Source organism: Taeniopygia guttata, chromosome 3, assembly GCF_048771995.1.
Source record: "Taeniopygia guttata chromosome 3, bTaeGut7.mat, whole genome shotgun sequence".
Lineage (NCBI taxonomy): Eukaryota > Metazoa > Chordata > Aves > Passeriformes > Estrildidae > Taeniopygia > Taeniopygia guttata.
In genome coordinates, this window is record NC_133027.1 from 27,091,537 (window position 1) to 27,107,296 (window position 15,760).

The 15,760-nt window shown below is 35.3% G+C and overlaps 1 protein-coding gene across 17 annotated transcripts in view; it reads right to left on the minus strand.

Moving 5' to 3' along the window:
• The window catches only part of KHDRBS2 (KH RNA binding domain containing, signal transduction associated 2), a 459,539-nt gene that overhangs the window by 136,272 nt on the left and 307,507 nt on the right, over positions 1 to 15,760 (minus strand). For 10 of the 17 annotated variants that reach the window (XR_012054901.1, XR_012054900.1, XR_012054902.1 and 7 more), the window contains exons 10-12: positions 15,504 to 15,555; positions 8,610 to 8,784; positions 5,681 to 5,886 (exon numbers count right to left, since the gene is read on the minus strand). Coding sequence is in view for 1 of the 17 variants with exons in the window: in XM_072926493.1 (XP_072782594.1) it covers positions 15,531 to 15,555 (25 nt within the window). In the remaining 16 variants the exon portion in view is untranslated. Of the gene's footprint in view, positions 1 to 5,680; positions 5,887 to 8,609; positions 8,785 to 10,126; positions 10,242 to 10,600; positions 15,556 to 15,760 lie in introns of those variants that run through there. The other 7 variants (XR_012054905.1, XR_012054895.1, XR_012054906.1 and 4 more) reach the window with 4 other exon arrangements.

The window sequence follows — 15,760 nt, forward strand, 5'->3', positions numbered from 1 at the left end:
CAAAACATTAGAAATGACAATATTTATAACAGGCTATGACATGACAGTTAAAATATGACTTTCTATCCTTTGTGTATGCTTTGACTACAGCTGGTTACTATTTTCTAAAGTTAAACTGATAGCAGTCTGGTAATGGTATATTTAATAGCATGTTCATCATCAGATCTAATTGTTTTCCACCACAGGGTATGAAGTTTTATGTCCTCTATCAACCCAAAACAAACAGCCCTACTGCTTAATGGCTCTTCAATTAATGTTTATGGTGATACTTTTATAACCTAAGTTAAAAGAAAAAAAAAATCCAACAAAATCCCTCCAAGAAACCATTTAAGAATTTAAGAAGCTTAATGGGACTTTAACCAATACCAGAAATTACTAAAACATGTATGAGATCCCAAAGCTGAGGATGTGAAATAGAAAACACTACAATGATATTAGAAAGATGTTGGAAAATATAAATAGAAGACACTGAAAAATTCTTCTAGCACAGTGTTATAATTGCCATTGGAGTAGAGAACAGATCTTCATGTTGGGGTATTTGGTTGAGGGACTTCAAGTTGGCCACCTTGCAATTGGTGTGGATGCTGGGTCAAAACAGAGAAGCCCTGTTCATCCCAAATCATGCACAGCTCAGATTCTGTTGCTCAGATTGCAAACTTATTCCCCTGAGAGTGATTTGCCCTCAGCAACCTACATGCTAGCCTCCTACTCATAATTCTTTTCCCTATTTAGCAGAGCTCATGCTGATTAAAATAAAAGAACAGTTCAAAGACAGGTTTCTTTTTAACTACCTTGGTGCATATTAATTTTTGTCTCTCCCTTTTGTACTAAGCCTCTATCAAGAAATGTAAAACTACTGTAAATACCATTTCACTGGAGAGCTGCCATTGTTCTAAATTACAAACATAAATGATTTCTGACTTGGACTGTTAATTGTACATAGCAGTGATATATTAATTTTAAACTTCACATGACAGTTCAGACACCCTGATTTTGAGTTTTCAATGATACATTATGAGCCTTTATTTCTCTGACACCCAGGCAATTAATCAGTGACACTCCTCAGCCCCCAAAGTAGCTGGACACCATTAGACAAGGAAGAATCAGACCTGGGGGGGGGGTCAGAATTTCTTTACAGGAAATACTTGGGTTTTTTGCATCATAAACTCTGCTTGACATTCATTGCAGCAAATATATTTTAATAGAACTGCTGTTATTCTGCCTCTCCTCCCAGTCTCCCAGGAGGTTTTTGTAGCTCAACATGATGTTCAAAAACAGGCAAAAAATGCTCTGCGAAGTTTAAAGGCTGTCAAGCCTTCTTGGCAAATTCCCTCCAAGAGCACAGCTGAGAAATGACAAACCTATCACCTGACTGGCTGGTGTTTAAAGCTGACTGCTTTTGATTAGGAAGCAATGAACCTTCCCTTCTGGAGTTCATTCTGTGTTTTATAAGCACCTATTCACTGAAAATTATGCAGTTGAACTGATTCGGATTTGATTAGCGTAACACTCCAGTTTTATTATTTGTAGTAAATACAGGCATCTCTTATGTTTTTTTACATTTAGGAGAATGTCAGGATAGTTAAAGACTTACTTTTACTTCCCACATATTATTGCTTGACATTTAAAACAAATCCAAGAATAATATATGCCTATATTGGAGTTACTCACTTGTTGTGCATTGCTCAGCATTTACTCACACTCTCCTTCTCGCTGCTACAGTGGGAAGAATAGGATGAAGGCAATCCTGCCTATTCAAGGACAAAGTACTGTGTCCCTAGCAGGTAAGTTGAGCTAGAAGTAACTGTGAAATGCAGCAGCTAATGTCTTTAATGGAAAACTCCTGTATTAAATTCCGTGCCGCAGACTCTGTGATATTTCAACAGGCAGCAGTGAGGAGGAGCAGAGCTGCTGCCAGAGGGGCCAGCACTGAACACTGAATCGCTCTTTCAATGTCAGCCAGCTTCAGGAGCTGCAATGTGAATGCTCTGGGAAGCTTGATACCCTTTATCTTCTGACAGCCTTTCAATTATATGTCCTTTCATATTATTACATAACTTCCAATGATCTGCACTGTGGACCTCAGTAATAAAATCCCATTTCATGCCCGAAGAACACAACTTCTTTGGGAAGTCATATTAGACCTAGACGAGGTGCAGTGCATTTGACCAGAAGCAAATACTAAGTGGGGTCAGATGGTCAGGTCAATAAAACCTAAAAATAATATTTGACTTTGAGAGAAAAGAGAGTTCAGGACATAGCCTAAAGGCTAGATTCAGCCCTAGATAAACATTTATCTCTGTATCAGTGCTATACAGAGAGATTAGACACCCAAACTTAGATGCTGCAGAGGGGTTGCAGATATACCTACAGAACTCGCCAGTAAGGAGTGGGAGTAACTGAGAGCTTTCATTATTGCTGGTATGGTCCATAGTGTCTTATGTCTATTAGCTTCAGGCTGAGTATTCTGCAATATTTAATTCTACCTATCTTGAGAAAAATGCACATACTTACACAATTTATCTCCTTATTTACTTACCTGTTTTGTAGACCATCATTATAGTGCGTGACTACAGCAACATATCTCAGCCATTAGGGATGCTTTTAGAAAAATAAAGGAGGCTCACTTCAGCTGTAATTCCAGCTAATAGTGAAATATTTGTGTGATAGATGCTTTTTTAGTACTTCTTGAGCTTTCATTAGTACAAGCTCACCGTCTCAAAAATCTGTAACATATTAATTTCAACAGTATCTGTATAAAGATGCAAGGCAAGAAGTACAAAAAAAGCTGTTTTGGGTCAGGATCTTTAAATCTTTTATTCCAGTCATGACTCCCGGGATTTGAGAACCCGTACCTGAGACTAGTGAAAGCTGCGGGCAGTCAGTACTTCTAAAAACAAAAGTATGTCTTCAGTGCTCAAATACAGAGAGAAGCATCTAATCTCTCTTTTAAAAATGTTTAGAGTTATCAACAGAAGTGCCTTCTCTTATGTAAATCCTATTTATTTACTAAATAACCAATTTAAAAACAAAGCCATCACAGGAAAGAATTAGCAGAAGTTATAGAAGTACAGAAAATTCACTTCTGGAAAATTCCATAGGCCAATTTCCACAATGTGAATGAGGTGCACGAGAAAGTCAAAAGTGAAGCCTTTAATGGTCTGCTCACAGCAAAGCTCTTGTGCATTGGGCTGGGCTTCTCTACACCCACCTTTCAACTTCTTGTTCAACAACAGAGCACTGGGCACAGAACAGGCCTACCTCAAACTCCAAGGACTTCATATGTCTCATGCCTTTTTCTTCTCAGCTCTGCACAATTTAATTAATGATATCACATGATAAACACAATCTGTATCTTTTAATGAAAACAATGCCCAAAACTGGAATGAAAAACTTTGTTCATTAAATGTTTTAAAATTTGCCCGATCTCAGTCACTTGAAAGACAGTTACATAATCTACACTAGGCATTGCAGAACATTTTCTAAACAGTAGAGGGTATTTCATCTCATTTGAGGCTTTTTGACACATACCTGAAAAGTATTTAAATAGTCCTTTGGACCTCAACTGAGTACATATATATATATATATAATATATGTGTGTGTGTGTGTGTGTGTGTGTGTGTGTGTGTGTGTGTGTGTGTATGTGTGTGTGTGTAAGTATATGCATATATACACACACATATATATGCAGCTAGAAAACAAAAAAATCAGAAAATAGAGGGAAGTAATGGAATTAGATGAACCTTGGTATTTTGCTACAAAATTCTATCTTGCTCAGGATGGGAGAAAAATCAGACTTCCCCTTTCTTATCTATAGACTTGTAAATCTTCTAGAAATGTAAGTAGTCTTCCAGCTTTCTGAAATATTTCATCACTTATTAAAAACTGCAGTTACTACTGCAGTTAAAGGAATTACTACTCTCAAGTTTCCAAGAATGCCAGATCATTTTCTTTAGGTAATCATGATCACCTACTTCCAAGTCCCCCTTGTAAGCCATTTTAGGAAATGTAGTATAATGGTTAAGAGTTTGGCCTCTAAGTAAAGGTATTTTGGTTCTGATGAATAGTATTCTGTGATGTAGTGCAGTTTCCCCCTTCCTCTTCCAATTGCTACATGAAAAGCAAAAATATTAATAAATAAAAAATATTTCTAAGAGCCTTAGATTACTATTTATCGTGTTAACACAAATATAATCTAAGTAAACCCTTAAGAAAGCTGCATATTTTCACTCATTTCTTTATCTCACAGTCTACATAAAACTGGAGTGTGAATACTGTCACCTAGGGTTTATTTTCAGCTCTAGCCAGGAGAAAGAATATTGAAAAACCCACGGAGTTTTTTCTCAAGTCTAGAGCAGTGTTAGGCTTCAATAGCTTCTAGCCACATTCTTTTAGCTCTTTCTCTTCAGAGAAGTAAACCAGGGCATAGTTTAAAATTTTATCACCATTTGCAAGAGCAGAACTTTGGTTCTGCTTTGGTTTTTCGTGTGGGCAGAAAAGTGCCACCCCTTTTTTAACACATGGTGACAGGGAATGGGGTCCCACATGAGGACTTCATGCTGTTCCTCAGGGAAGACTGAAGGCCCATTTCTTGTGTGCAGTCAGGAGAAACAAGGGGAGGACTGTGGTTGCAGCAGAGTGTAGGAAATGAAGGTGACTCCAGCTACAGCAGGACTCCACATTAGCTATTGATGCTGCTTTTGTAAGCTGAAACCTTCTGGATGAACTAGCTACTAACAGCAAGTGACAATGGTCTTTTGTTTCACGTGCTCTTTGCTGAAGAAACAAGTTAATTTCTAATAACTACATGCAATAATTGTGCTTTTCTATGACATATGGATGTATATGAGCTTATTACAGAAAAATACAACTCAGTATTTAGTTTGAAGGATTTAGGAAATGTTAGATTTATAATTTCCAATATAATTACATGAAGTTCTTTAGCATACACAAGAGAACATAGCCTTTAACTACAGGACTCCTTACTACCCTTTTCTCCAAAAGACCTAACTCATACTGGATATAAGATTGAATTAAATACTTGTATCTGTCTTAAACTCTAATGGTATGACCCTTTTCTGTTTTCTCTTTCTCCTCCAAATGGTTGCTGCTGTAGGTTACTTTCTAACAGATTTTCAATGTGCATAGTTTGTAGCAGCAATGCTACAGTAACTGAACAATAGAACACTTAATAAGTGAATATTCACAGCAGCTCAATAAAGATACCAATACTTTCAGAGATGAACAAGTGGAGAACAGAGCAAAACACCCCCAGAATCTGCAAAATTTGGTTTCCAAATACTGTCCCAAAGGATTGACTTATCCCAAGGGGAGATAATTTCTTCAAATATTTGGCATTTTAAAAAATTATTTTGATGTTCAACACACTGCAAAAATACAGTTTGTTATTATGTTACTTTTGTAACACAATAAAACTTTTGTGAGAAGATGATTAACTGTTGTATTTCTTTATGACAGAAAAAGTGTGAGAATTTAGATACATAATCAAACTGTCCTGTCTCAAAGTAACAAGCACCATAGGCATCTCTGAATAAGCTCTTTTACAATGGCAAACAATTGATGAACTAGTTTTAAATCCTATTTTTTGCAGACTGATGTGACCTAATTATCTCACATTTGACATAAACTAAAACCACATAGAAAAATACTACAGCTCACCTTATAGACTGGAAGATCACTGTATGTCTGAGTGGTGGCATATCCTAGAGAGGGTGGTAATGGTAGGTCCAGAACTCAGGACTGTGGAGAGTCCCAACCCGAGGCTGTCCTTCAGAAGCAAGTGATTTATTGCAAATGATGTTGAGCACTCTCAATTCCCTGAACACAATTCAAAAGGTACAGTACTTCCCTAGGGCTCCAAAAATCTGAAAATCAAGATAAAGTTGGGCAGACATATTCAATAAAAAACATAAAATTAGTTGTCACATTAATATTTTTGCTTAAATGACCTAAGTAGCTTCACATAGCATCTCTGTGACACAGGGTTATAGTTCTGATAACAGAAAACTCTTGGAAGACATTACCTTCCAAATTCTGCATGCTATGATATAATGCAGTTGCAAAACATAATAGAATTTGCTATACATTTCTAACACATTCCTGTTCCCTGCAAAGCACATGTAGAATGGGAGTGCATGTGACCCACCTGCATAAGGTCTCTAAAATGATCAGTGTGAACAAGAGAGAAAAAAAAAAGGCAAAGGAACAAACTAAACACTGGTATTTATTTCTAGGTTTGCAGGGGTTTTTTTTTATCCCATTGTTTTTTAGATTTCTCATCTAAATTCTTAATTTTTATACTACTATAAATTTATCAGGTGCTGCCTCAGTACCTTTTTCATACCTGTAATCACCTACTTGAGATGACGGCTCATAGTCCATGCACAGTAGCATGAGTGTGCTTTTGGCAATGTAATAAAAAAGGAGGTTTGTGGGGGTGAATTTTATGAACACCAATACTCATTATGTAGATATTAAAGCAGAGCAATTATATTCTTCCAGAGTAAATGAATTCTGAGTGCTGGATGAGAATGGGAACTTGTAAGAACAAGTTTGGTTGGAGTTGTGTTTAATTTCTTGATAATATTAACAAAATCAGGCCTGTGAAAGACTAATTAAAATAAGTTCTTATTAAAATAAATGAATTGTGAGAGAATTTAAAGATTTAGGCTGGAGACGGAGGCAATTTTAAACACAATAATTTCTTTCTTCAGCTAGCCGACATCCAGAGAGTGTTTTAGAGCATCTGGCTTAGGTACTCTGGATTAGTTTCTGTAAGCAAAGATCACTCCACTGAATGTGTAGGTACTCTAGGTACCTGTAGCAGCAAAAGTAGTTATTTGAAGCTAGGTGATGAATGTGCTCTGTATTTCCCCAAATGTTACACCAAGGTCATTTTACATAGAAGAAAAAAAATCCGGATCAGTGGAGTAGGGGAATACAGACATCTTTTTACAGCTTCTACCAAGTTTAATGAATTGGCAAACAACAGCTTTGTGAATGTCTCATGATATTCTCCAAAACAAAGAGATTTTCATTAAAAATTCAGAGAATAATTTTTGGGTCACTCAGGGGAATTCTTTATATCCCAAGGAAGTTTATGATATAGAAAACCTCAATTTGCAAATTGTGTAAACTTTTCCATAAACTTGGAAACATTTTTCTTTGATGAAAACTATTAGGTGGGTATAAACATCAGGCTTGCAAAATAAATTGTTAAAGTAAGCCAAGCACTGTGAAGTTAGTTAAATATCAGTTACAGGTCAGTGAAACCCAAATTCAGGTCTCGTCATGTATACATTTGATGTAGTCAGTGTCTGAGTCAAACTTTGTTAGATTGTTTTTTTTTTTGTTTCAACCATTAAGTTTAAAATAGATGAGGGTATTTTTTTTCTGCTTGATTTCATTCTTAAGAAAGGGCACTGAAAGAACAGCTATTCAGTATTTCTTTTATCCTCATTATTCAATGTGTTTTTTCCTTTATTAATTTTCTGAACTCTATTCAAAACTTTAATTTTTCTTGACAACATTATGACTTTCACAGTTGTCCTTCTGTGTAATTTGTGGTAATAGTATGTGAATACCTCATAAATGTAACTAATTATTTATTATACTCCTGAGTTAAAATAAAAAATTCAACACTGTTACTTTGCCTGGGTAAGCCAAGACTTGCACCTAACCTCAAACAGCATTTTACAGTCAGGCACAGCTGATGATGACACTTGTAACTCTGGTGAAAATCAGATCCAAAGAGTCTTTCTAAGATCTCAAGACAACAAAACCCACAACATTAGCAGCCTTTTACTTTGAGCAATTTTTCTACCCTCACACAAAACTGCTGATAGAGATGCTGGAGGACAATATAATCCATTCCTTTGTTTTGGCCAAACTCAGCTGTTTGCCATTAAACACCCTCTAAATCACTGGGAATGTCTGCCAGTGGTTCTGTGGCTAAGAGCCTATTTGGGCACACAACCCTTAAACATTTCCACAGACATCAACTCGTATATTAGGCAAGACTGCAATTAAAAATACAAGCACTGGGAAAATAAATCTGAGATAGGATCATTCTGGTGGGTGTCTAATTTGCTAATACAGACAGAGCTTTTGCTTGTTTTACATATTTCTCCTGACCCCTTCACCATGCACCCCAAACATCTTTTTCTGGATCTGACAGAAAAAAAGATTTATTATTTTTCTGAACTGTTTAGAATTTTGACCAAAATCCTTGGACTGAGCAGATACACATCTTGGAAAATTCAACATCTTGAAAATCCACCATCTTGAAGAGGACACAGTTGCATTTACAGAACATCTTAATGGTAGATAATATAGCCAGCCCTGCCAAAAGTATTGTACTACTCTGAATCTAAAATGATACCTAAATTGGTATAAAATAAAACTTTGGTTGTTTCTAGAACTGTCAGCTCTATAAAGTTTAAGAATATGTAGATTTTTAGGGTCCAGTCCAATTGTGCTCAGTGATATAGGGAGGACAGTGGGTATTACCAGGTGTCTCAAGCCCAGGTGTCTCAGTGTTTCAAAAACCTTTCATGCTCATCAAAGACATACAGCATGAGAAACTTACCATGTTAACAGGTGGTGCAGCTATAGAAAAATAGGGTTATAAGGGAAATGGATGAAGAAAATAATAATAGGCTTCTTCAGCAGGTAGGGTCCCTATACACACACATTCTGCTGTGGCTTCATCCCAATTGCCTGGTAAAGTCCAGCAGGCACCAAGTGATGACAGCACAACTGAACTGTGGACAGAGGAATTCAGTTCTCAAAACATATTCCAGCTCAGAATGCATCTCATGTTTCATTTCCTGATGCAGCTTCTTACCCCCACCTGCTGCTTTGCCAATTGCACTTTATTACATCACTTTGACCTGCTGAGTGACCTTAGCCAAATCATGCAGCTTCACTGTTTTTCTAACTCTCCATTATAAGGCAGAAATTGACATACCTGCTGCCTTTATTTTGAGTTCAGTGCAACAATTTTCTTTTATGTTCTGTAGGTGCTTTCATCTTTCAAGGACTATGCAGCATTATTGGGATGCCCGTAACTCTTTCAAATGAGCACTGGGTTCCCTAAAACATGTGTCCCACGTGCCTTCACAGTCTAATGAGCAACCCATTTTTGCCTTAGATCTGCAAACAAGTTCAGTGATACAAGAAGTATTGTGCCTCCTTCAGAAATGTGATAGTTCTCATTAAAATAAAGTGGTGACTACCACAAACAAATGAACTTGATTGCCAAGTTGAGATTTGAGTGAACAACAGTGCCAAGCAAGTACCTTCAACTAAATATTTTTCCTGCATGTGGGAAAATTGGTTATGATGACATGAAAAGTAAAATCTTGACATGGTACTGTGTCTAAAGTACTCTTCCTGGATCAAAGTTATTTCACACTGATGCTAGCAGGACATGAGCTGGAATGATGCAATCCAGTCCTTAACAGCTAAGTGTTCTGTTTGAATCTAATTAAACTATAAAACTGACTACAGATCACATTCTGAATTACATATTCCCTTGTCAGTCCTTGATGTCAGCATGGATTTTTAGTATATGAAACCTGAGTAAGATCTGCAAGATTAAATTCTCTATCAGAAAGCTACTTTGCTTAACATGAATTTTATGTAATACAACATTCCTGTCAGTTGTTTGTATCTTTACATCATTACATCATGAATTCTAAAACGGATACTAAAAAGGTATTAAATACTCAAAACAGTATACAGAATAATAAAAAGAACCCTATCAGTTTTGAATACTCAGAGAATGCCACACTAAATTCTTTTATTATTAGCAAATAACAGAATTTCATTTGAATGACAGTGTCATTGATTATGTTCTTCTGAGAAGAAGAGAAAAAAGTGGAAAAAAACAAAAAAAAGAAAGAAAAAAGAAAGGAGCTGCATTGGCAAGACCTTTTCACTGAATTTTGCCACTGGTTGTATGGGATTGTTATGAATTTCTGGAAGAAATATAATTATTAGCTAAGCAATGTATATGTTAAATATGAATATAGTAAATCATGATACAAAATATTTGCACAGGTTGTTTTGTGTACTGTTCAGAAGTAAAGAAAGCAAGCCCACCCAGAATGCTGAGTCACAGATGAGCAGCTCAGCAGTTTGTACCTCTGACTTGGTGGCAACACAGTGTGAAGATCTTGTAATGCAAGGGCACGTAACATGAGTATCCACTGCTTTCCTGGGAGTGAGACATCCATCATGAGCTAATGCATCCAGCATGGCAACAACAGTGCCAAACAAGCTAGAAGCAGCTATTCTCACACTGTATAATAATACTCTATAACAAGAAACTATACCTCCATCAAATCAATAAGGTATAGCAGCAAGAGAAATAAACAAGAAACATCATGTTCATAATTAATTCTACTCTTATCAGGGTACTGAAGCATTTCTATTTTTCTTGTACACCCAAATGTTGTGAAAAGATATTAGAAAGTTCTAATTGTTCCATACAGCATCTTGAAAAGTTCTTAGAGCAAATGCAGGATATAGAAGATCAACTGCACATCTTTTTCTTTCATATTTATCTTTTTAATATGTGAATGATGACCTATACCATTACAGCATGGGTGTGATCTTATTCCAACAAACCTTCCTTCTGATTTACATATTTGAAATGTGCCTGCAATTGCATTTTCAACAAATCTTGTTATCCTCTGGTAAAGCATACTAGGTTTCAAAATTAATTCAATTATTCTAGGAAAGGAGGCATTTATGTCTTTCAATAACTACCCAACATAGCCTATTAAAAGGATTTATATAAGAAAAACAAACCTTTGAAACAGTGACCTGTTTTAGTAGAAGTTTAGAAATCTATATTTCTTATGCTTAAGTTGACAAAAATTGCTTCTCTTTAAGAACAAAGACTTTGTTCCAGATATGCATGATTTAGAGATATATTTCAACATGTTCTGCCAGGATGTAACACAAATAACTTAGTCCACCAGAGACTGTGAAAGGACAGAAAATCTTTCCTGTACTCCTACTGGCAGGCACAGTTCAGATTCCATGGTTTCAGAATACAAATATGGTATAAAATGTCTCCACTAAAAGATACTTTACTCTCAGGAGTAAAGCTCATAAATTGTCTAATAGCTATGTAGATCAGCAAATCTTTCAGTATGAATCATTTTTCTTAATGTTTCAAATGAACATTATCATCTGACTGCCAGGACCAGAAACAAAACCAACTGAAGAAAAAGGAAAGGCTTAATGATTTCAAAGCTTTCTGTCAGCATCCAATGATAAACAGTAATGACTAGAAAAATTTAATTAGCCGAGAACAGAGTGGATGATGGTGATCATCTCTGAAGCCATAACTGGTCTGAGAACTGGTTATCTGTGTGCCTGTTCTGTCTCATGAGACCAGTACAGTAAAATAGATAATGTGACACTTTTTCTGATAACTCTTGGGTTTTAATAACTGACAGAAATCATAGAGTGTATCTGGGTTTTTAATGGAGGACAAAAATCTTCAGAAGACATTAGCATTATTTTTCTGTTTAGTATTCAAATATTTTTCAGTTTTTCCTGTGATTTTGCTTGCTAATTCAGTTTTTTTTTGTACTTTGATTAATCTGCTGCCAACAGAAAATGACATGAAATAATAACAAATACGATCTTTATTCTTCAGACATTAACTACAGCCAACTTTCCAATTATAGCCTTTCTTTTTGTGTAAAAACTTTGTAATCTGTTGGTGAAATGTTTTTAATCCTACTTTGAAAAAATGCATCTAAAAATGAACTCTGTCCTCCCGATCCCTAAAAATCCATAGATTCTGTATAGGGATAAATTGGTTCTTTGTCAAATAGGATTAATTTATAACCTATTCTATTATTCTAACTTTGTGAGTATTTTTCCCAAACTTTATCTTCTTGCAGTCTTGAAGAAGACTTCTTTATTGAAGGTCTAAAACATTACAAAAGAATTCAGTTAATACTTATTAAAAAACCCCAAAACTATTTCCTTTAACATCTTTGCTAAGAAGTTGTTAGCAAATATTGTTTAAGGAGATTATAATCTTTCTTAGATCTGGTATTTCTTTTCACAAAAGAAATTACAGAAGACAAAGGAGAACAATTTTCTTTCAAAATATGTAGCTATTTAAGAAAATTAGGTAGAGTTTCTCAGTTGTCTCTTCATTTTACACAGTATTTTTCCATAAACAAAAGGAAATACTAGTAAGATTTACAGAATATAAGGTATCCCTACAAAGGTTGTATGATGAACACTGATATCCAGTGCTGTCCTTATTTAACCTTTATACAGTCTTGTTTCTGCATGTTAATGCAATACAATATGGAAAATGTTCTAGGACTTCCTTCTCTTAATGGATCACAGGTTTCTTTCATTCACTGACAAAGATTTTTTCTCTCCAATGTTTAGCTAATTTGATGATTCTCTTTTACCTTCATTTATAACTTTGTAGCTGTAATATTTGACTCATGCAAGAATTTGGACTTCTTAGAAAGATAGTTCACAAAACAACACTGCTACTGTCAAACATGAAGAAAATACATCATTATTGTAGAGCAAATTGGTTTTTATTTGAACACAATACATTGGTTACTTGTTCTTGATTTTAACCGTCAGATAATAATCCTGGATGATATTTCACGAGGACTACCATAAATCCATATTATCATGATGAAATAATAAGCCTTTCAATGGATGCAATCATATATGTTAATTATCCATTCCCTAATGGTAACTTGGTTGCTTTACTCAGTTCCTGATATGCAGCTCAGTACCTCAGTCTTGGCTGTGGTTTGGCAGCTCCCTGGCAACACAGACACTTCCATCCTGCCATGCCCACTCACAAGGTCTGCACACCCATTTCCTCAGAGCTACCACAGACACAGTGATGTGTTCCTCAAGCCCTCACTCCCCATCACTAGCAGCAGTGTTAGGCAGTTTGGAAGTTCAGCACATGTCTAAATAAAATGGAGTAATTGTGTCTGGGCTATGGAAGCGGTGTGGATTAAGGGGATAAAGATCGCTTGGCTTTATGGCTGTAGCTCCGTCACTCTGAATGGAGGTTGAGGACCTCATTAAGTTACAAAAACATTGCAAATATCCTCTGTGGTGAGGTCAGATATACTGTGCTTCCTGAGGTTCTTAATTTATTCATATGAAGATTTAAGATCTTTGCTTAAACACTGTAACCTGAATAAGAAAGAGTTACATGGTGCTACTTTATTTTCTAATAAAAGTTGCTGCTTTAGAAATACCTAATTTTTTCAGTTAGAATGGCTCTTGAATACATGCAAAAAAGCTGCTAAATAAAATAGAATTTGCTAATTTAACTACTAAAAAAGTGCAAAAAAACTATATAGCACTACTTTCTTCTAAAGATCAAACTTTTATATATGAGGTCAACAGAAACAAGAAGATCTTAGAAATATTGGAATAAAAATTTTGCATTTTTAACCTATCTTTCCAAGTGTTCTTCACTTGTTTATTTTTGGTATTTTATATTGCTTTCTTCTTTGTATTACAAACAAAACTAATTGGTAAGTGAGTTAAGCCAAATAAAATGGTTGGTTGGTGACAAGTGTCTTGGAGTGATCTGTAGCATGAGTGAAATTACATGTTTTCTAGTGGTGCACATAAGTTTTCAGGACCTCAGAATTGTGGCTGACTTGATGATGGATGTGTGGAATGTGTCACAGCTTTTCATGGAAGACCTGAAGAGAGCCATTAATTAGAATAATCTGACTCTCTTGTTACTCTCACAAAAATTAATAAAGTGGATTATGTTTCTCCTAAGACTTAGCTGATAAACTGCAAGGCTTCTTCAGAAACAGCAGTGAAATATACTTTTAGTTAGCACTGAACAGCACATGCAGTCTTGGGTAATTTTTCATACTATTTTCCTGAAAATCAATAGAAAAAATATTTGCATAAACAGTTGCTTGTTTGCACTGACTCAGCCTACTTTTGCAAAAGAAATCTTATGTAAGAATATTCACAACGCATCACTTTACTGACATTTTCTGCCATTTTTAAAATTTAGACAAGTAATGGCTGCAAAGTAGACTTGGAGACAGGAATATTAAAGGACACTGCTCTGCTATAAAGCTATATTTATTGAAGTCCATCTTCAAGGAGTTCACAGTAGTTACCCTCACATAAAAATGTGATGCACAAGTGAGAAATTAATTTTATCTACTTTGCCCTGGATCTCACATCAGGTATGACCTGCTCACAACTTTGGGTTATTAATCAATTCAGCAAGGCATAGGAGAATTTCCTAGAATAATTATATAGTATAATCTATAATACATAATAATCTATAATCACAGTTATACCAGCATGAAACTATTTATAGCAATGGAAAGTATTTTTTTTTCTGTAGAAATATATACTGACCAAAGCAAATTAGTGTAACTACATGCAAGGTGGGTAGATGGAAGATTTTCCTACAGAGATACACTCACACTGATGTGACTGTAATATGCAGACAAACCTTAATGCCATACTATATCAATTTGGTCTGTAGGGTGGTTGTAGCACATCAATAAAACAAATTTATAAAGATCTTGAGGCAACTCTTTGGAAAGGAAAATGAAACCCTTTATATCTTGTTAACTGTTGAATACCTGGAAAATGTTACATCATCCAGACCACAGTCATGGCAAAAGATGCCAGAGTAATAAATGTATCTAGGACTGTGTATTTGTGTAATATTATCTAGTTAAGAATGATGACAAGAATTTGTACTTTTTGTATTGTTATTAGGTTCATACTTCTGAGTCCATGGACAAAGTTGTAATTGAGCTGGATTTTTTTTTTTTTTTTGTTTCCAACAATGACATTGGTCTTCAGTCAAAAATCTCACATATAACCTGAAGTCTATTTAAGAAGGTCATCCAAAATACACCTTTATGTTTAAATGTATTTAACAGAGAAATATAAGTAATGCCTCTATCTGTGCCATTGCATAGTAATATCTAAATGTCCCTGCCATTCTAAAGAATAAAAAAGAAAAACCTACTAAGCATAAGAATAAATAACAAACTTCCTGTCTCTATCCAGATACAATTTGCATAGGAAGAAATGTTAAATATTTTCAAAGGCAAAGACAATCTAGCATTGCATTTTATTTTGCTATGTGAGTATCCAAAACGTAGGCATGCTTTTAATAAACAGAAATTCCTATTTTTAGCAAGAGCAGTTATAAAGTACACCATCTTAATATTTACCATTAAGAGGCTAGATAACAAGACTTTTTTATTGAAATGAAGAGTATCATAACACACATGTAAATGTTTTGATTGCCATTATACCATAATCACTATGCAGATACGCAGGGAAACATTGCTGGAAGGACATTTATTTTAAAACTGCAGCTGAATACGCTTTTGTGCGTAAGTAAAAACAAATGCAGAGATAAAACAGGAAATAGGAAAACCCCCTGAGATGCAGCAGAGCTTACCTGACCACTTCCCAGCAGATCTGCTGCTTAGCTGTCCAGTGACTGTGAGTCCCTGAAATAGTGAGACAGAATAAACTCAATGTAACCATCATGTAGCCTACACAATTCACTTTAACACTTCAAAGGACAAAACATATTCATCATAAACTATTCAAAAAGAGCTAGCATGCAACTCCAGCTGCAAGAAATTTTGTTCACAAACTGAACAGCAATCGGCCTGTACTTTAGTCACATCAAAAAAGTAAACCAATCACATT